Source organism: Drosophila hydei, unplaced genomic scaffold, assembly GCF_003285905.1.
Source record: "Drosophila hydei strain 15085-1641.00,03,60 unplaced genomic scaffold, DhydRS2 tig00008119-arrow-pilon, whole genome shotgun sequence".
NCBI lineage: Eukaryota > Metazoa > Arthropoda > Insecta > Diptera > Drosophilidae > Drosophila > Drosophila hydei.
The window spans coordinates 3,913,707-3,935,511 of NW_022045830.1; the positions used below are offsets into that span (position 1 = coordinate 3,913,707).

At 37.3% G+C, this 21,805-nt stretch overlaps 1 protein-coding gene across 1 annotated transcript; it reads left to right on the top strand.

Annotated features, from left to right (window-relative positions):
* Positions 1-4,793: 4,793 nt before the first annotated feature.
* LOC111597852 (putative uncharacterized protein DDB_G0287457) lies at positions 4,794-11,990 on the top strand. Its single transcript, XM_023312763.2, has 5 exons — positions 4,794-5,237; positions 9,982-10,437; positions 10,523-10,610; positions 10,679-10,950; positions 11,462-11,990. The coding sequence occupies exons 1-4, from the start codon at positions 5,108-5,110 to the stop codon at positions 10,872-10,874; spliced, it is 870 nt and encodes a 289-aa protein (XP_023168531.2). The 5' UTR covers positions 4,794-5,107; the 3' UTR covers positions 10,875-10,950; positions 11,462-11,990.
* Positions 11,991-21,805: the final 9,815 nt, after the last annotated feature.

Genomic DNA, 21,805 nt, shown 5'->3' on the forward strand with positions numbered 1-21,805 from the left:
GTACGTATTATGCTTTAAAATCAGCCAGCGTATCAAAAATCCAACTATTTAGAAATATATTGTCTCCTCCAGGGTTAGCTGCATCAGTGTATATAAAAGAGTTTGTCCTGGCTGACTCCGTAAATTAGCTAAATATAAAGAAGGAGGTGTTATCTAGTCGGGACTCTGTACTTTGTGGCTGAATTCAAAGGGGTAAATGGACGGACTGATGGAAGAACTGACAATCGGACGGAATGACGGACAGACAAGCGGACGGACAAACAGACGAATAGAAGGGCGGACGGACAGATGGATAGAAGGACGGACAGATAGATAGAAGAACGGACGGAAAGACGGACTGAAGGACGGACGGACAGACGTAAGGATAGACATGCAGACGGACGGACAGAAGGTGGGAAGGACGTACAGACATCCTTATCAAGAATGTGGTGTGTGCCACGCATCCTTCTGCCATTACATAAATTTTCACAAAACTAATATACCCTGAAATGCCATTTTCAATGGGTTCAGGGTGTTCAAAATTGTTAAAAGGGCAAAGTTCTCGCTGGAGTAGAAACACTATTAAGTCAACCAAGAAATACAGAATTTCATTAAAGTGCTGAAACAGTGCTCGATTTATTGAAGTGCCAAAATGTGGCAAGAATATATAAGTTATAAATGTATGATACTTAAGCTAACATCAGGATGTTTAAGTCATGAATACAGTATTAGGATTTCTCAAATATACGATTAGGCATTCGAGCAAAAATGAGACTAGACTGAGTAGTAAGCACAAGCCGTATTGTTCAAAGGCTAGTTGATAAAACTTAAGAGGTAACGCGATACTGGTAACTGGATCATAAGGTGCCTTAGTTACAAATCCAGCTTCCTCTGCCTGGCGCAATCCCTGGTGCATCAACTTGGAAGTTAGTCCAAACTCATGTACCTTAAGCGTAAAATGTTTGAGAGCTTTGGAGTAGCACATGCCGCTGCACACATAAAGCTTGATATAACGTTGAGCGCTGCACAGCTTGTCAGTGGCCAGCCGTAGCTTAGGTTGACGCAGGCGACTTTGAATATACTCCAATATCATCCACTTGTGTGTCACCGTGATATACGCGTAGCTGTCGTTCAGGGCGTACATGTGCCGATCTCTTTCCTTCTTGTCCACAACGAGAAAACGTTTTTTAATCTCTTGCGGTAAAAAGTCAAACTCGTCCTCCAGTTGGTAGGGAAAGACCATAACATGAAGGCCACTTTCCAAAAAGGTTTCGGTGTCCACAATCCTTGGCTTTCGCAAGCCCGTAATGAGAGCTGTTGTCACGGCGCCTATTATAATATTCATAATTAAAACACTAAAGATCTGCGTAGAAATCTCTATATACTTTTCAGGCAAGCTCAGCCGTCGAAAAGCTTTGCCGGTTAGGCATTGTCCAACAGTGAGTCTTAAACTATTGAAAAAGATTCGAGCCAGCGTTACCCGCGGATTGATAATCCACATGACCACAGCATTCAAAAGAGTATAAAATACCATGAAACAAATCAGCGTTAACTTAGTGTCATAAATGTCACTAAAATACTTAATGAAAGTCCGACGTTCGTTGGGCAACACAAGGCACAATTGTGTCACCATCCACACTGGGCTGTGCAGGGACTCAGTGAAGTTGGATATCATATTAGCACCAATGTCAAAGTGTCTATCTTTCGTATTGCGAAGCGAAATTCTTTTCATATATTTGTCAAGCGACATTTCCGAAATACCTATAGACCCTTTCAGAGACTCCATAAATGAATTCAATAGGATGCCAATTCCGCCGCCCAGACGGACGCCGCTCGAAGAATTGTACTGCAATTGTAAATACCCAAAATCATTTTCGTTGAACTTGCCACGAAAACTTACCACAAATGCATCCGGCAGGCTTTGGTAAAGAGCTACCAAAGACCTGGGACTTCTCACTTCACTGCGTTTACATTTTTTAATGTAAATTGCTTGTCTAATTGAGCTTACAGAAAACTTAAGTGGTGACACTGTTGTTGTCCAGATCTCGTACTCATCGTTGCTCCTTAGGATCAACATCACGTTATTAAAATGGTAATTGTAGCACCAATTGAAAAATATTTCTGTGAACTCAGACTTGTTCCATAAATTTCCATTTGATTTGTACACGAAAATAATCCACATGGTCCTTAGGTTCTCCAACGAACTGTGCACTTCGGCCAGTATCGGATCATCAGTTCCGTTGAAAAACACAATAGCAACATTTCTTTTATTGATAATATTATCAAGTTTTCCAATTCCGGGTCCAGCAACAAGCACAGATCCGTTAAAGCTTTCCATTAGAGATTGTTGTAAGGAGGTAGCGCTTGTGGTTGCATTCTGGGGACTCTGGATTCCAAGGAACGTGACATAATTGGCGATTTGAAGATCTCGATTCAGCTCAGAAATAACCGCGAAAATTATAGTTTTCTCATCTTCGGTCTCCACTGCAGGCAATATTTGGCCAATGCCGACGGCCAGAATGCAGCAAAACCATAAACAGAAGCCAACACACCTCATTGCTGTAAATTCCAAACTGCTTCAGTATTCATATGAGCTATCCATTTCAGAGCTCTGCAATCGTTGTTTGCACAGCTATTAGGCGCCATTACGTTGCAAGTTCAGCTGCGGCATTGCATTTTATTTTGTGTTTGAATATCAATTACAAAAATCGAGGGCTAAACAGACATAATTCCAATACAGCTTAGTGTCTTTTTTATTCGTATATTTTGAACGATAAGTTGTCCGTCATCAGACAATCACTTGAAGGACATGCTAAAAGTAAATCTTTAACTTTCGTCAGATCAAGTGCTAATTAGGTTGCATGAAAGTTCACTTTAGCATGTCAGTTTCGAGTTGTGCTTTGGCTGCAAATGAAATGCATTATTTGAGCTCTGTAGTTGCCTTCAAGCTGACCTGTCAAGTTGTCTAATTACCAAAAGTGCCAGCTTTCGGATGTAGTTTTATTTGAATAGAACATGCGAGGACCCAGGGAAATGCATAATTCATGCGACAACATTTCGAGACACGGCTCAATCGACATTTGATATGGATAACAATTCGCTCGTCTCTTTGACTTTGGCACGCATTAAATGAATATTTCATGCCGCCAATGGCCAAAACTTTTGCGTTCGCAATTTGTGTCAGATGAATTGTTAATTCATACATCAATGCATATTTAATGCTGCATTTGCTGCTGTGCTGGTGCCCAAATTTATTTGTATTGGACAATGGGTAGGACCATACTGCAGGCTGCATGTCAATTATATAATCTACAATCAACTGCAGCTGCATGCATGAACAATAATATCAAATACTCTTGCTAACATTCAAATGGTTTGTGCTATTTAGCGTAATTGGGGCTTATGGCTCTGGCTTACAAACAGTAACTAAAGCCAGTTAAATTGAATCAGCATAATTTCCACGTGGCATAGAGGTATTATGCACATTAGCTAAAGAGCAGTAAAATTTATGAGCTAAATCTTAAACAAGTTATTAATCCACTTCTCCATGCACTGAAATGAGTCTGTAGGATATGTAAAATGGCCTTTTTGCTTTTCATTTACAGCAGAGAACTAACTTCGGCTTTTCAATTACTAATTTTGATGTATGAACATGGAATTAACGACCCTCCCATGCAATAGACATAAGTTATTGATGTTTGTTTGCATGAAGAATGTTCCTATTTAAATAAAAAACCGTTCAGCCAAATATGTTGCAGTTAAAGCAGTAACTGTTGGTCTCTCCGAGGCATGCCAAATCAAGAAAGTTTATCTTGAGCTAAAATCGCCACGTTTTTCTAAAACACCTTACTTGCTCTACTGATAAGTCTATAATTAATATGAACTACATATTTGGGCGTGGCAAGTCGAAATATAAGAACTTTTTAAGCCATTGCTTCTAACATGTCAACTTAAACCGAATAATAAAACATAATAAATTCTGTTTAAATTTAAAAAATATACAAAAAATTTTAATAAAATTGAAAAAGAATTTTTTATTAAATTTAAAAAACGTAAAATAGTAACTAAAATCAGAATTCACGGCTATCGCAGCTTGAAATTTGAGTACAAGTGTGGAGCAAGCGCCGCTTATTCAGGGCAAACATATCATTTAAACCCGCTGCTATACATCATTCGCCATATCAAGTTGCAGTTGGGTGTATTTGGGTGTGGCAATACAAGCAGAATCGCATCGTTCTAAGTACAAGTAAAAGTTATTAGAGCGTAAGTCCTGCCATTGCTTTGTTGCGCGTCCTGTGGCACTAAAGTCGCTAGTGTTCAGCGCGCAGCCAGAGGCGACAGTTTGCGGGGCATGAACCTGTGTCTCCGCACTTGAACCGCATGGCAAATGTTCATGTAAACGCTAAACTTTGTCGTGCTGCATGTGCGGCAGGCGGTTAAGTTTTACGAGACACGGGGCGTGGCATGCGCGCATTGTGCGTGCAGCCCGTTGAAAGGCCGCCGTCTTCCGGGTTCCAGATTGATGGCCAACACGACGTACACACATTAAGCCTCAAATTCTTAACATCGTCTTACATCATTTACGTGACTTAAAGCCAAAGATGGAAAGCAAAACAATTGAGTGCAACAAAATATTTTGGGTCCACAATTGTTGACGAAGGTCAAGTTCAGCATTTAGCATACACTTCGCCAAAGCCAGCAAATGAGCAGTCAACAACGTAACGCCTTGCCTTACGTTACGTACATGGCGTTAAACGTAAGCAAAAGGCTCGCTTGCTCTCTCGGCTCGGCGCTCTCTTAGTTCCTACGCTCTTGCCCGTTGGATAGTATAAAACGACAGCGCCAATGCCAGTGGCAGTCAGTTAGCTGCAGACGACGCGACGCCACGGAACAGCTGCCAGCAGCGAACTTTGGGGCAACGCTTCTTAATATTCTGGTCTCGAACACGTCGGCTGCTCTCTCTCCCTCTCTGTCGCGCTCAGCTTCTGTCTCGCAATTCATACGCGCTTATCAGCAGACGCTTTCGAAATGCCGTCGCTGCATTGCGCTTAGTTCGTAGCATACTTTTTTGGTGTAACATATCAAAGCAACAGCGTCAGCAACATCAGTCACATCGACAACTTGCAACATGTTTTGGATCTTACGGCGCACTGGCGCCGCCAATTTCTTCAACTCCCTGAACAACAATTGCAGCTTCAGCAAGGGCAACGGCAATGGAGGCGCCGGCGGCAATGGCAACCACAGCAACAGCACCCAGGGTAAGTTGCACAGTCCAGGTGGCAATTATATTTTTAGATTTCGACACCAGGCACTAATTGATTGGACTGCCTAATTAGTGTGACATGACTCAGACACTCAGCGCTCCGCTCTGTAATCAAGGCGCTAAGCTAGACAAGAAACTGAGACAAAGTGATTGCTAAATTACTCAAGAGCTTCTCGAATCTCCATTAGCTCACTGCGTGTTCTGTGCATTAAAACAAGCTGAATAAATTAGTTTCTACAGCTGAAATGAACTGTTTTTTAACGTGCAGCATTGAAAGTATTAAAATCTTTAACTCACAATCAGGTAAAAGCTTTGTTAAAGTATTCGTGTGTGTGCTGTGAAAGTTTTAGGAAAAACTTTCTGAAATATTTGTATAGCTTATCGCACAGCCATAGCACGTATTTCATATAACTTTTCGCCAGTTATACAATCGCATAAAAGTTGCATTGATATTTAATAGTCTTCGGGGCAATAAGTTTTTGTGCAATTTAATGTGTATTTGGTATTTCGTATATTAAATAAAAATACTTTCATATAAAATCTATTTTTCAAACTACGAACTCTATTTTCGGCTAATAATAAATAATGAAATTTATAGTCCAGCTCTAGGATGAGCACCCAGGAAACAATATGATATCCCAATAAATTAAAGTTCTCTAAATACTTTCAGCAACTCAGCTTAATATAACAGCTTTAGTTCCCCTGGCTCTACTTTTTAAATATTAAAATTAAAAAAGAAAAAACGAATCAATTATTTTAATTTATAATTTAATTCTCAACATGTATGCAATCTTTATAAAAATAAAATTCTAAAAAGCAAAGAATTTTGAACAATCCCCAAGCTTTCACTTGAAATGCCAAAATGAAAAATCTTTAGCTGAAATTCATAAAACTTCGCACGTAGCAAAGCAAGTTAATTAAAATGCGCAAAATGATTTGAGAACAACATAATACAGGCAAGCATATGTATGTGTGTGTGTATTATACTTAAGTACACACTTGTACCTATTGTTTGCACAAAATCATCTAGCATATGGCCAGAGCCAGCGATGGCCAATGGAAAAATGCGAGCCCATTGAAGCAAAGCAAATACGAGCCACAAGCCTCTCTTAATAATAAGCTTCTCCTTATGGGTTTACTTGCACATACATATGTCTGCGCGGCTTTGTGTGTGTGTGTGTGTGTGGAGTATGAGTGGGTGTCGTAAACGTGCCTCGGATATGACTGTCGAAACAAACACTTCAGGCGTTGTCCCCTGATGCTTTTGTCTAAGCGCTAAGCCTCGCGCTGGCTTCAACGCCTAGCATAAAACTCGTGATAAAGCGAGCAGCAAAAGGAAGACCGAAACGGAAACTCCAGATAAATAGACAAGTTCTCGTTGCCAACAATTACATATGAAAAGAAATGAACAGAAAAACCAAGATTAATAATGGAATGCCATTTATATAGAAGACTATTCATTTCAAGATTAGTTTTTATATATAAATCTCACTTTTAATTAAATTTTATATAATTGAAGTTCACATTAAATAGTTAAAGTAAAACTGTTTTTATATAATAAAAAGAATATTTGAAATTCATATCATATTAAGCCAAATAATATTAAATTTATTTCAGCCTCTTTTGCATGAATTATATATTTTTTAATTTTACAGAATAAATATTTAATTATTTCCTCAGTTCACATTCGGCCTTTGATTCAGTAGAAATATCTTTTGCATATTAATGATGCAATTTTAATGCAGATTAAAGGCAAATATTTCGCAAGCATTCCATAAATAGATAATATTCCAATAATTGTTTTAATTTACCAAAGATAAAACAAATGAATTAATTTAACTCATACATATACTTGAAAAATTCCATTGAATTGCCAGGCTGATTAAGCCTTTAAATGCTAATTAGCAGATGCAAAAATATTTGTAAATAAATTGTAAATTGACAATGTACTTAAAATAACATTGTTTCTTATTCCACCTAAAATGCAGTTAAATTGTAAACAACAATAAAATATTGCCATATATTGTTTATAGTAATTGAATTCGTAATGGGCTGACAATATTTTATGAGCAGCAGCAGGAAAAAAAGTAAATTTGATTATCAGCCATTTTGTTAAATGAACAACATATGTTTAACACACACTCACTCCCACATACACACACACACACGCGCACACAGGCCATTTATTATGCAAATGCTGGTCAACATATGTCAGCGGCATTAACCGATAATTATGACAGCCATTTGTCATTGATAATAATGCCCGCAATATTCCCATTTGTGCAGACATATGCGCACTGCATTCAATTTAGGGCAATTGTTTAACAACAAAAGCAATTATACGCACAGTTACGCCATTTTACATGCGTGTGTGGGTGTGTATATATACGTGCCAATTAGTTGCGCTGCACGCGCAAAAAACTTGCCAAATTTTTGAAGGCCACGCTTGACTTTTTGCTTTCAATGGCTGCTAATTTTCCAAAGTTTGACTGCAGACACCATTAGTGTCTCAGAATGTTGGCCTAGACGGCTCATAATGGCCTGAAGGGAGGCTACAACAAACATAAACTATGTTGCGACTAATTTTTTGATACAGCTCGCAGCCAATAATGATCAATCTAGTAGTAACAATTATGGATATGATTACTATTTCTATGATTATTATTATTATTATTGTCAATATTATACTTATGATTATGATTCGTATTTGCTTCATTAGTATATTCTAGTTATTATATAATTGTAATTATTTTAAGACATCTAAGTGTAAACTTGATGAAAGAGAAAACTATGTAATGGACTATTATCTAAATTGAATAAATTGTGTAAAATTCCTAGGGTAGCTACAAATCGAAAGACCTCATTTAGTGCAGTTTTGTACAATTTGTTGCTATATTAAACGTATATTTTATACAATCTGGCAAATGATTGGGCGTTTATCGGGGCGTATTAATGTTGCCAAGACAGGCGAGGCCAGGCCATGTTTGGGCTATGATTTATGTTGGCAACTCCAACAAGCTGTCAGCCGCCGGCGCATCATTTGTAATAATTTGTGTTGTAATGCGAATTTTCTGCTTTTTTTGCACACACGCGAAAATAACTTAATCTTTGATTCGGTCTTAGATTGCATATGAGTCGAAGCAGGCGCTGGCGCGTGCGAAACTTAAAGGCCAACTATTTGCGCGTTGTTGTCGTTTCACACTTACCCCCTCTATCTTTCTCCCTCTCTCTCTTTTTGCAGTTGTTTGTGTCATAAATTTCAATCTGCGCATAGCAAAAGGCCAGCGGCAGCAGTCGCACACACACGCAACTGCTTGGCGTTAAATGCTTGGGCACAAAACTTGTTGTTGCATACTTTTTAGCGCGCTGCTCACATACACACTTACACACACCCATATATACATATATAAATATATATATGCCAGCAATAAAAATGAGTTTTATTTGGCTTCATGGACGAACGCGTGCTTTCACAGCTCCACAAACAATTTTCGCATTTGCCCCCAGCTTACAGCACCTGCTGTATGTATGTGTGTGTGTGTGTGTGTGTGTGTCTGCGTGTGTACGTTAGTGTTTACTTGTCTCGCTTTTTAATATTCATGCTCGCCTTTATTTATTTCATTGTGCTTTACCAGCACAGCAAAATTCTTGGAATAACCTTTTGACATTTTACTTTTTACATCAACTCAAATTGGGCCTTGATTGACTCAATCTCTTCACTCTTTAAGCTGCTTCGAATTAGATGATCTATCAAATGCATATCCAGTACAAGCCCAATCACCAATGCAAATATATTGAGTGTAATTTGTTTTAAAAAAAAAAATAATCAGATTTCTTTCTCATCTTTAAAAAATGTTGAATTCAATGGAATTCTATTATGAAAGATATGGTATTGCTCAATGCTCACGTTTTAGCTCTAGGAAATCATTGTTAAATATTCATGTTCTATTCAAAGCTAATTTAAATTTGGCTATACAATTCCAGCTCATTGGCGTCTCTTTCTTTTTTCATACAAACTGATTGTCTTAACGTTGAATTAATTGTTCGACTCTCGATGTTCTACTGCTGCATTGGAACAAACTCGTTGTGGTACATGAACGAATTGAATATTCATGGGAAGAACTGTTTTGGCAACATACAAAATATTTATGTATTCAAGCTGAAATCCGATGCAAGCTCTTGGTATTGCGCATTGCGTATACGCCTGGCTAACCTGATAGTCATTTAGGTTCGCTGGTCGATTCGTTAATGAGCGCTTCGCAGCCGAAAGGTACCACCATAAATAGGTTCATAAATAAAAACCTTTAGAGAATTTATAGGTCGCTACTATTTATGGCAAGGCTCAGCCAGCATACACACCCGCTCAATAAATCTCATTTTATCACTTCACGGCTCGAGGACAACCGGCAAAACTTTTGTGCAGGACATAAGATGGCAAACAAAAACCGGAGCTAAGCTGAGGCAGAGATCGAAACAAAGGCCGAGGGCAACACAAAGACGCGCATAAATTGTCAGCTGCAGCGCAAAGAAATAAAAAACCAATTTATAATTTCGATGGGGCGAAAAGAAAGTTTTCGCCGAGCCAGCAGCAGCTGACAAGTCGCATATGTGCCACAGATAGCTGTGAAAGGGGCGGGCGGCAGGCGGCGGTCGGGTTGTGAGCAGAGAGTCACCGAAATATTGTGCACAAATTGATGGGGCTAATTAAATGTTTGGTGTCCTTGCTGTTATTGTTGCAGACAAATACGTGAAGCGGCCGCCACGTAAGGCTTACGGCAGGCTGAGTGCCGAGGCGGACGATGCCGTGTCTCTGGGCCATAAAATCGATGATCCATTCGATGAGCTAGATGACTTTGAAATGCTGGCACCTGGCGCCGCTAGCAGCAGCAACAGCAGCAACATCAATAACAGCAACGGCAACAATGCCAACCACAACCAGAACACGAACAGCAACAATATCAACGGCCAAGACGAGGCCAATGGCAATGAGAAGGGCATGCAGCTATTGGCATGTACGAACGCCGATTGCCAGGGCAACTTTGTGGTGGAGAGCGCATTATGCGAGCTGGGCCTATGCCAGGCTAAAGGCAAATCATCAAAGGACCTGTCAGCAGCGGCCATGCCCAAGCAGATTAACGAAAGCACAATAAGCCGCCTTCACGCACTGGCCATGGCCGACGATGACGATGATTACGGTGAGTTGGCACAAAAGCAGAGAAAAAGTAAATGTCACTCCCTGTAGAAATTAGACGAATGATGCGGGTTTCTGTTCGCTTACAGATGAATCGCTTACCTGCAATGTGTGTGACCGATCCTTCCATTGTCATCGGCAGCTGGCCTCGCATCAGCAGAAGAAGCGACACTTTGGGTAATCAATGGCTTTACCTGCTTTTTCAGCTAAAGCCAACCAATCGCAATGTCAAACTCTCGTTACAGCTGCAGTGGCTGCGACAGTTTGTTCCCATCCCTGATGTTGCTGGAGCATCATAAGGAGGAGTTCGAGCATTGGAGCGACGATGAAATGGGACGACGCGTTTGCTGTCGCCGCAATCGCTGCGATGATGACTACTTTACGGACACCGACTCCTACATCAGTGATGCGGAGAGCGAGGACCTCGAACGGTTGTTGTAAACACTCTACAGCAACAGCTGCAGCTCGCTGATGAGCCGCGCAGCTGTTGCCGTCGCTAAAAAAAGTGTGTGTGATGGTGCGTATACGCTATATTTCTAACTTTAAAAGTTTAGCTAAAAATTAAATGAAAATTTCTTCGTTTAGAACTTTTTATAATTGTGTGTGTTGAATATATATCTGAATTAGCTTTACTTGAAAATTAAGGTTGATTTCTATTTCCAAATTAAATTTTTATTTCTATTTCCATATTAAGTTTTATATATCTAAAAATACTTAAAGCAGATAATCATCTATAATTTTTTAAATTTAACATTTTACTTCAATTTTTATTAAGCACGTTTGGCAAATGCATTCAATGAAATGTGAATTTTTCATCACTTATATTTTTATAATGATTTTCACTTCACTTAATTTCTTTAAGAAAAAGATAAAATATTGCTGCATATAAATTACATAAATTACGTTCATGCTCATTCAATTTAAAACATTATCGCCTCGAATTCTCCACTTGTGAACTTGCGAAAAAAAAGAAGAAGAAGAAAAATGTAACCTTAAAACCAAAATGAATTTCTTTTGTTGTATTGCAGTCAAAGGCAAAGCCTTTGGGAGCTGGCATTGTGCGGCGTCAATTGTAAGGACAAAAAGCTGGATAAACGGCGCACCGGAAATGGCCGAGAGTACAGCGAGCGAGTGTGGCCCATAATGAAAATAAATTAAACCAGCTGACAAACAAAGCTCGTGAACAATGGCAAATGTGGCACGCAACCTCAGCGGCTGAAATTCGAAAACAAGTCAAAAAAATTCTTTGCGCTGCGGCATATGGTATTATATTTTAGAGTTTAACTGCAGACCCATAGCAAATGGTCTTAAAACAAACATAAGCATATGTATATACATAAATATATATATATATATATATCGAACTAGTTGTGTGTATGCGAGTGTCAAAGAAAAACAGAAAACTTAAAAAAAACACTCTCCCAAACCTCCCTCAAAAAAATTGAATTCATATCATAAAATGCATATGTATCAACCAAACTGAAAGTATTTATGTGCGAATACGTATGTGCATGAGAAGAAATATATAGACAAATGAAAGAAACCTGTATTTTTAAATACCCCAAATAAATATGTGTATATTGTAAGACCCGGACCGTGTTTAATATGCATAGACTACTTGAAAATTCGCAGCAATTAAGAGGAAATTAAAAATGCTTCAAAATGTTATTTAAATTGAAGTCCGTTTGCGAAGTGTCCCCGCCTAAATCAATACACAAAAGCAAGATGCAATCACCAAGAACAAGCAGCAGAGGAAGATAATAAAGAGACTGGCCGTGTCCCCTACGGACATTTGGTAAATTATTCAACGGAACGAACTGTGAGACAACGGTACCTTCATTAAAAACTTGATTGACTTCATAAAGTTATCGGAGGGGCAACAGCTGGCTGTGGCAGGACTGCGACAATCGTCGTGAAAACTTTCTGCCACTTGAGGCTATTTCCCTATGCAAAGAAAAACACACAAATTTATTTTCCTTTACGCCCCCTGTCCAAATATAAAAGAAAATTTAAATGTGCGACAAAATAGGTAAGTTCGAAAGGTAAGTATGAGAAGAAGCAAACAAAAAGCTTTCATGGTTGAAAGTTGAGCAAACTTTCGGAAACAAAATATATTTATTTCTAATAACAAAACAAAATTCAATATATTAAGATGAAAACTTTAGCATATTTGCTGCAGACACAAACAACAATATTTAGAATTTTTCTTAAAAATGTATATTTTTAAATTTGTCTTAACGAAAAATTGGGGCATTGACGAAGCTGAAGCAGCAATGCTACTGAAGAGAGAAACTCTTGCTATTTGCAACACTTACTCGTCACTCGTTTAGTTAACATTCGTCAACTAATATTTAGCCAAGTTGTAAAAGAGCACTAACAATTTGACAGTTTTCAAGTTACACTTAAATTACCTCTTTCAAGAATATAACTATACATTTAATCATGCAAAACCATAAAAATATTGATTTTTGATTACATTTAACTGTTTGTAGACCGTTAACAACCGCAGGCAACATTCATACTTTTTTGTATACCCTGAAATGAGAATTCATCGTAAAATATCTTAGTGAACATGTATGCTACAAGAAGGAGGTGTGACAGACCCAATATTCTAGATCAAGACAACAAGCTGTGTCGATTTAGTCATGCCCGCCTGAATGCCTGTTCATCCGTATAAACGCTGACATCTCATTAGCCACAAAAGCTAGAGACTTGAAACTTAAAATATCTTTTCCTCTATTTATCATATTTTTTGATAACTCATTCCATTTTCTGAATATGGATAAAAAGTTTCAATGCCATAAAGGAGGGTTCCTCTAATAATAATACGTAGATTCTGTATATTTTGGATCCCTAATGCCTCGTCCTTCCCGACCCGAATCTCGGCCCGAAAGAATATGTATTTCAAATACTAAAGTCATATGCTTGGGTTAACAGGTCATCTGAAAGTTGAGCAGTCTCCTACTTGTTTTATATTTTAATTGTTAATTCGTGCGTTCGACAGAATTTCGAGGTAGACAAACAAATAAACAAATGGCACAACAGAACTCATAAATATTTTTAATTATCGCCTCGTTTTGTATGAAAATAAAAAAGAAAACATTTCTTGGATATCTTGTATCCTGTTATTGTCAACTGGACGAAGGTTAAGCTTAAACAACCGGAAGAAAAATAAGCAACATATTTTGCCATTGTGCTGGCTTCGTATTTATAAAACGAATATTTATGTATGTAAACAAATTTGCTGTTTCGAAATTTAAGCAAGCATCCGCTTTCAGGCAGGATTGAGTGGGCGGGAAGCTTTTGTAATTTGCCGGGGCACCAGAGGACTGGCATTCATTTCACGTAATTCATTTCCTGATTGCACAAAGGCACTGGCGACATCCGTTTTGATTGATGCGTGTAAAGTCCCATTCAGCTGCCATGCAAAACGCACCAGTCGTCTGCCCCGCTACGCCGCCAGAGAGCCCTCGTATTCATCAACCATATGCAACCATAGTGTCCAAGCGAGTGTCATGATGCGGACAGCTCATTTGACAATTTGATAAATGCAGGCGCATAAAATCTACGGCGAGTAACCAACCGGACGGGCCAGTCCGGCTGCGTGGCAGCACATTGCTAGGACATTAAATTTTTGATATGATTTTATTACGGCACTCGTAAAAGCAAACATTTTATGCGTACATCATACGCACTGTTGGCCACGCGACCATTTACCATTTACATAAAACCAAAAGAGCCGCCAGCGGACAACCAGACAGCGAATTGTTTATGCGACCACGCATCAAAAGCCGCTTTCAGAAAGCAATTCAAATGCAAATTTACATAAGCCATTAAATTTTTTATCCATTGTGTTGTGTTGTCGTTTGGCCAACAGATGTTGGCCTCAGCCCCAGGCTGCCCGAAGACGCTGCCTAGTTCTTGTCACAGCCGAAGGTCTGGAGGCTACAGGTATAATCACAAAGGAGCTTGCCCTCTTTTGTTCGCCAAGTTAGACAGCACTTTTATATGCCATTCAACACAATATTTGTAAAGATTGTGAGCTTTTTTATTGCACGTTTCCGCACTCAGAGAAAACACTTTTTGAATCCTTATCTAAAATACAAATTCATATGTCGAATATGCTTAACTGATTTTCGTTTCATTCAGTTTGCCGAATATACAACAGACAAACGCTTGACTGTTTTGATGCTGAGAATTCGTTCAAGCTCTTAAATACTTTAACAGATTTTTGTCTGCATATCAACTCTCGTCTGACAGAAAGCAAGTGGGTTCACAGCCAGTGAAAACTGCCATTGTCGGAGCTGCCACGGGCGTGGAAAGCATATAAAAACCCGCACAAACAGGCAAAAACCGTGCGTGACAGGCAGCTCGTAGATGAGAGTAGATGGAGCGGAAAATATTTCAGTTTTAAAATGCAAGTGAAGTGCATTAAAAAAGTAGTCGGCTCAACTGGCAAAGGCCCGCTGACGTGCTGCATGCCAATCAGGGCAATTTGCTGCCCAAATTGGCCTGCAGTCTAAGCCACGTGCTGTTGCCAGGTGATGTCGACAGCCATTAGCTAATTAAGCGCTCAAGGTGTCTCGCACACACACAAAAAAAGAGACAAAAGCAGAACGTAAACAGTAGAAGCAGAGAGAGTGAAAAAGTAGTATAATAGAAAATGAAAAGTAAAAATAAACTACGTTAAGAATGCACCAACTTGAGGCATACACTTAACACCTGCCTGGCGTGCAATATGAAAAGGTGTTAAGAACTATTTTAAAGACCGTGAAAGAGTGCATTAAATATGCATTGTGCAGCAATTTAATAAGCTGAGCTTCAATTTAACTTGACGCAAAGTTGTGGGCTTCTTGTTGCCGGCGCTTGTCTGGAGTAACTCAACATTTGATTTTCTTGCATAACAATTTCAACTTTACTTTAGTAAATAGTTTCCTCTTGTATACGAAATAAATGTGGTATCGGAGGCTAAAAGCCGTAAAAGTTACAGAAATATATGTAAGCTAAAGAAGAGTTTTTTGAGGTTCACAACTGTGAGTTGGCAGCCCTGATTGATTTGACAACTCATTTAACAGTTAATAGTTGCTTTTTATTGAGGTTGGTTTAACTTTTTATTATGGATAGATTTACAAAAGCGCAGCGCTTGCAAATTGTTCAAATTGTTATCGAAATAATGGCTCTGTTCGTCAAACTTATCGTCCAGCTCTCTCTTTTCATGGCGTTCGTGATGATGAGGCCAATTTATTGTTGAATGACAAGATTTTTTTTATTTTTTACTTTGAATGAGTTAATCCACAAGCTTTCACTGATTGCTCCTACTGCTTGGGTGTTCACACACAATCAGAATTATATTTAAGCATTAATGTCTTAACATCATCTATCCAATAAAATTCACTTAATTTACATTAAATATAAATTGTTGTACTTGAATATAATTTGAATTTATATAACTCTAAAAAATACAGACTTCAGTTAGTCTGCAAAACAAATGGAAATAATGTCTTATAAGTATTTTTATAATCATAACCTATAACAAAAATATTCTAAAAATTAATTAATTATTCTAATACGCATTTATATTTAAACAAAATCGTATATTATTTTACTATCCTTATAGTTGGCTACAACAGAAAAAATTTTTAAATATTTTTAAATTCATCAAAATAAACTTAACTACGCAATTAACCATTCAATCTGACAAACTTATCTTCATGGTGAAATATGAAAAGTAATTAATTTACGTTTTCATTAAATTTATGTCGCCTTAAGATAGAACGAGTTAATTAAAAATGTAGCTGACTCTTGACAATGGCCTCAAGTCAAAGCAAAACCGCAGAGTGTTGTGTTTATAAATGAGAATATTATAGGAATGATGAATGTGTCAGCAAAATTCACAATTCAAACCATTCACAATGAAGACAAATGAATAAGCGACTGAGCAGACGGCGTGGAGGAAGCTAGATAACAAAAAGTAATGCAGTCGAGGACTACGCTTAAGCAGCTGTTGCTAACAACCCTTCAGTCAATCTTTGGTAGGCCTTACGGGTCTCAGAGTCGATTTTGTTTCATTGACATGGTGAATCTGATTAAAGCCTGTTTTGTTAACCTACTAACTGCGTAACTGTGTTTCCTACAAGCTGTGGCCCGTTTCCTTCGTGCTGCTACACCTCTGCCTCAAATGTCAACATTGTCATGTAAGCAATTTGCATACCCAGCAATCGGTTGCGTTGAAGGGTAGATATGTTGCAGCTTTAACTTGCAAAACAATTAGCACATAAAACCTTACAATTCACTTCTTAAATAAATAATAAATGTTGACAATATACCACCTATATCAGCTAAGAATGTGTCATATATGCTATAGGGTATCTTATAGTGTGCTTTTACTGTCACTATTGACAGTCAAATGCAAACGTGCCTCAGAGTTGAGTTCCTTCTAAGCTGGTTGGCAACAGTTGCAGGACAAGTTAACCCCAGCCATTACAGTCAAAAGTTACTCAATGTTCATTGATGAGCACACACACACAGAGTCACGCCCCCGCCCACAGAGTTGTGCGTGCCTTAGCTTAGTTGCCAGATAATTGAAAACAAGCTGGCAGAGCAGCTGCAAAATGTCTGTGGGGACGTCGCTTGCAAACTGCAAATGCACAAAGAAAGGAAAGAATCGTAATCAGAGCTGATAAAGGTGCCAGCGCAGGTATAATTTTGCACCTTTAATTAAGAAAAGATTGTTCACGGTTATTTAACATTTCGTAGTATTTTATTTATTGAGATTTAATTTATTGACTGCATTTTATTATTATATAGCCTTTAGCGCTTCCCATTATCTCATTTAATCCCTTGTCATTATTAATTACAAATAATTTGTATGCTGCACTAATTAGTTTGACATTTCAGAGCTGTTTGTACAGCTGGCACCTGGGGTCAAAAGTAACATCATTCACACACACGTCCATAGTCCGAACTGAAAATTGAAAATATGATTTTTCCGGCTTCTCCATGCTTCCTCAACGTATGCGTGCATTAATCATTATGTAATTTCCGGCAGTGAGGTAAACTTTTTAATTAGCACGCACTCATTAAAATTACCACCTGCCCGTGAAATAATAATCATAGTTCTGATAAACTCATATGCATTCACCTTGATTAAGGCGCAATTTTTATGCAAGCCAAAAGAAGCGTAGCATTAAATGAGTTAATGAGAAAAATGATGAGGATCCAAATACTTTCGCTACTTTAAACTTTAAATGTGTATGCTATGTTGATATTACTTTATATATGACCTTTATATAGATATGTTCTTTAAAAATATACAAATTCTTTTATGTCATTTAAAAGCACTTAAGAAAGGATTTTAGTCAACTGCTTCTAACTAACATAAATTTGTCAAAACTATATTTAGTTTAGCTTTTGCATTCATTTTCTTTATTCGTTACTCACAAGCTGCCAACTGTCACATATTGTTAAGCTTTTACAAAACTGGGCCAAACATTGAAATATTTTTTGCCCAACACAAGTTTGCAACATGCCCCAAAATACTATTTAAACATAAACATAATGTTCTCGCCATCGATTGAAAGTTAACATGAAAAAACAAATTTAACAAGTCACTTTAACTATTAAAACAAGTAGATTTGCTTCTCGAAATTAATATCTACAGAAAAGTCAAAAAAAAAACGCCATGGGCTTTTTTCTGGACATTATAAATGACTTCAAAACAAACCTATCAGAAACATAATTCAATGCGCTGCAAAATGGAAAAGGAAATCCCCCTTCAACATCAGGATACCACTCAAAAGAAGGTTTAAAGAAAACATCTCTGGACCAACTACCTACATGTTCGCAGAAAACACGCATCAATCTATGGTGCGTTTACTTATGTCATTCGTCACTTATAGTTTACCATCAATTTTCACCAGAAATGTGCATAAAAGTTCCACAATAAATAAAACGTTTTATTGATTCCCTTCGCATCCAATTTGAATTGAAGCTTGAAAACGTTGAACACTTGTCAACTCAATAATAACATAAAATTTATTTAAAAATATGTTAAAACCGAATCGCTTGAAGCCCACAAAAAGTAATTCAAAAGAGGGAAAAAATAGTTGAAAACATATTTCAGCTTCACTTTATTTACTTTGCATGCTCGTGGCACATTGTTGGCCGACCGCAGCGCAAATTTTGTCATTTTGTGGCATTTGCCGCATGATAAAAAAAATTATTGATAAATAATATCAATTTGAGCCATGGCCACAGACTCTGTTTTATGATGTGGGTGCATGGCTAAATTTGGATGCTTTGACGCTGACTGATGCTGATGGATGACACTCGTAAGTTGACTAAGCTGCCAATCGCCCTGCCCTAAGGCACTTGCAGCATGCTCATCGACGCTTTTATCTATTTAATATTCAAGAATTTCTCCAAAATTATACCGAATTTCACTTTCCTTGAAATTTCACTTTCACTTGACTTGAAAAAGTATAATCTCATATTTTATAGCATTTGATTATATTTCTTTTCTGTTTTCGACCCTCTTTAAATGTGAAATACGTTCACTCTAGAAATTTTAATTTGTGCGCCCGAGAGTATGCAACATTTTCGCTCAAATATTACTTTGATTATCAAAAGCATTTTGCTGGCTGTATTACACGCAATTACGTAACTTCGCTACACATTTTTCACTCATTATTACATAATGAGCTCCGAATAGGGTCCGCGAGCACATTAAATATCATTTGGCCAGCTGCCTAAATTTGAACCGAAATTTAAATTTCCAGAAATTTGCAAGTCCCCAACATTTTCTCGTTTGCCACATAATAGCCGTTTCTCTTTTCAGTTATATATATATATATATATATATATATATATATATATATATATATATATATATATATATATATATATATATATATATAGTTATATATATATATATATATACATCCATCTGGATGCTGGACTGTGTTTTGACCAGCACAGCGGGCACATAAAATATCAACGAATGGTTTATACTCTCAGTTGAAATCGCAATGCTTATGTTTAAATATTTTATTATTTTGTCAAAACATGCAGAGAGCATATCTAATACGTAATATTATAAAATAAATAATAATAATACGTAATATTTATATAGATTTTAAATAATTTAATTAAAAATATTTTTTTACAATTTTTATGTTAAGATTTTTTTAATAACAAAAAATATTTTTTATACAGTCTTTTTCAGATTGATTACATTGTCATCAGTATCCTTGCTAAGCGTATAGCTAAGCTAAGCCAAATTTTCAATTTGACTGGTACCAAGACGACGTCGCTGCTGCTGTGGCTTTTACATTACATTTAACTTTTCTCGCCTTATATTTTATTCAAATGTTTTTGCCGCAGATAAGTTGCTGCTGCTTGAGTGCCTGACATTTCCCACTTGGCTGCCGTGAAAATGCTATAGAAAGGCAAAACCAGACAGATAGGGTGGACAAAAGAAGAAGAGAGACAGTGAGAGAGAAAGGCCGGATTGTAGCATTATCAAAAGCATCCCAGCGCGCAGTCATTGTCCTCGAAGACGACTTGACACGCAGCTTCTTTCAACTCTCTGCTCTGCTCATTTCATTGAAAATTTCATGCCTTGCTATTTGTGGGTCAAGGAGGACGTACAATGTCCTCCTCCAAGCCAGCTCAATGACCATTAGGCGGATCTTCTCCAATTCCAATTTGCTGTTTTTTGTTCTCTGTTTTCTGTTTCTCTAGCTCCGGGCCAGGTGACCTGCCTAAGCTGCTGGTCAGCATAATGAGCGAATTAAACTCGCAGCGAATTTAAGTGAATTTAAAAAAGTTCTATGCCACCCTCGGCTGCGGCCATTAATTCAGTTACAAAAAACACAAGATAAACAAAATTTCATTACGCATACGACCCGTTGCATGACCAGGCCAAAACTGGCTGCGCCGGGCTGCTAACCGAGAGCCCGGCAAAAGTTTTCCATAAACGTCATTAGTTTTAATAACATTTACACAAAAGCAAACACGCACACATACACAACATGTATACACACACAGCCACAGGCTCGTTGTCCGGGCATAAATGAATCCAAACAAAACATTTGTTAGATCGTGCCGCATTTTAATCGAGATTTAGCGCTTTCTAATTACTTGATATAAGCAACGGTTTTTAAAATAAGCTGCAAATCTTGCAACTCCGCAAATGTTGTTTAATTATTGTGAAATCACCGAACTCTCCGGAAATCATTTAAATAAATATTCTGCATAAATTATGTGAATAAACAAACAAGTGCCCGGAAATGTGTTAATTTGGCTTAGCGAACATTTTTGCCCAATTTGCGCACGGCTTTTAACTTTCTAAATTGTGCGCAAATCTACAAACAAATTGCATGAGCTTTTATTTTTGAAATTAACCGGCTGTACACACCAGCCAGAGAGGGCAGCGTAATATATAATATAACATATAATAAAATTTATAATATAATTTAGTATACTTTTTTTATTTTAGGTATTTATTTCCTAAAAATTTTAAGAAGCTTAGAAGTGAATTTTCTGGATGAAAATATTGAACGATTCTTCAAGAATGACATTTGAATGAGATTCCTTTTGTAGCAATCTCTACCAACCTATTGAAGCTCTTCAAACCTACATCTATGAAAGTATTTGCTTTCTGTTTAACTGTTTAACTTGCTCCCTCTGTGATAATAAAATTGTTGTTAAAAACTTTTTTGTTTTCTTTTAAGGGAAAAATAATAAAATAAAAATAATTCATAAATTTTGAACTATTTCAATAGTTTTCTTTAAATTTTACTCTAAATGTCTATGCCAGAAACTATCGGAGCTTACATATCTTTATATATTCCAGGGTATTCAAGCTTTATTACCTTAATTGTTGTTGTGATTTTATTTAGCTTGGCTCTCGGCCATTTTGTGTTATGACCATTTTTGCCATTGGTGCGGCTCGGTTGGGTCTGCTAATTCGCATTTTCATTTGTTTTCTCGCCCTGTTTGCGCTTCAATTAACAACAACTTGTTACATGCGCAAATTCCACTAAGCTCTCAAAAGAAACTGAAATAAATAAATAAATAAACGCGACGCTAAATGAAGAAAAAAAAAACGAAAATATATTAACATTTATACATGTACAGATATATATATATATATATATATATATATATATATATATATATATATATATATATATATATATATATATATATATATATATATAGCTGCATAAGGTTTTCATTTTTGTAGACTGTGCAAAAGCGAGCTGAAATAAATATACAGGTAAATGGCCTATTTGGTGGGCGGGTGCTAATTTCAGTGGAATTTCGAATTTATGAAATTTACAGGTCCACAAACACACACATACACACAC

Bases quoted from the DNA above. Each gene is read 5' to 3' on its own strand.
- LOC111597852 (XM_023312763.2), top strand. From the start codon at position 5,108: ATGTTTTGGATCTTACGGCGCACTGGCGCCGCCAATTTCTTCAACTCC. The intron at 10,438-10,522 runs GTGAGTTGGCAC...GTTCGCTTACAG, and splicing joins CGACGATGACGATGATTACG to ATGAATCGCTTACCTGCAAT. The intron at 10,611-10,678 runs GTAATCAATGGC...CTCTCGTTACAG, and splicing joins CAGAAGAAGCGACACTTTGG to CTGCAGTGGCTGCGACAGTT.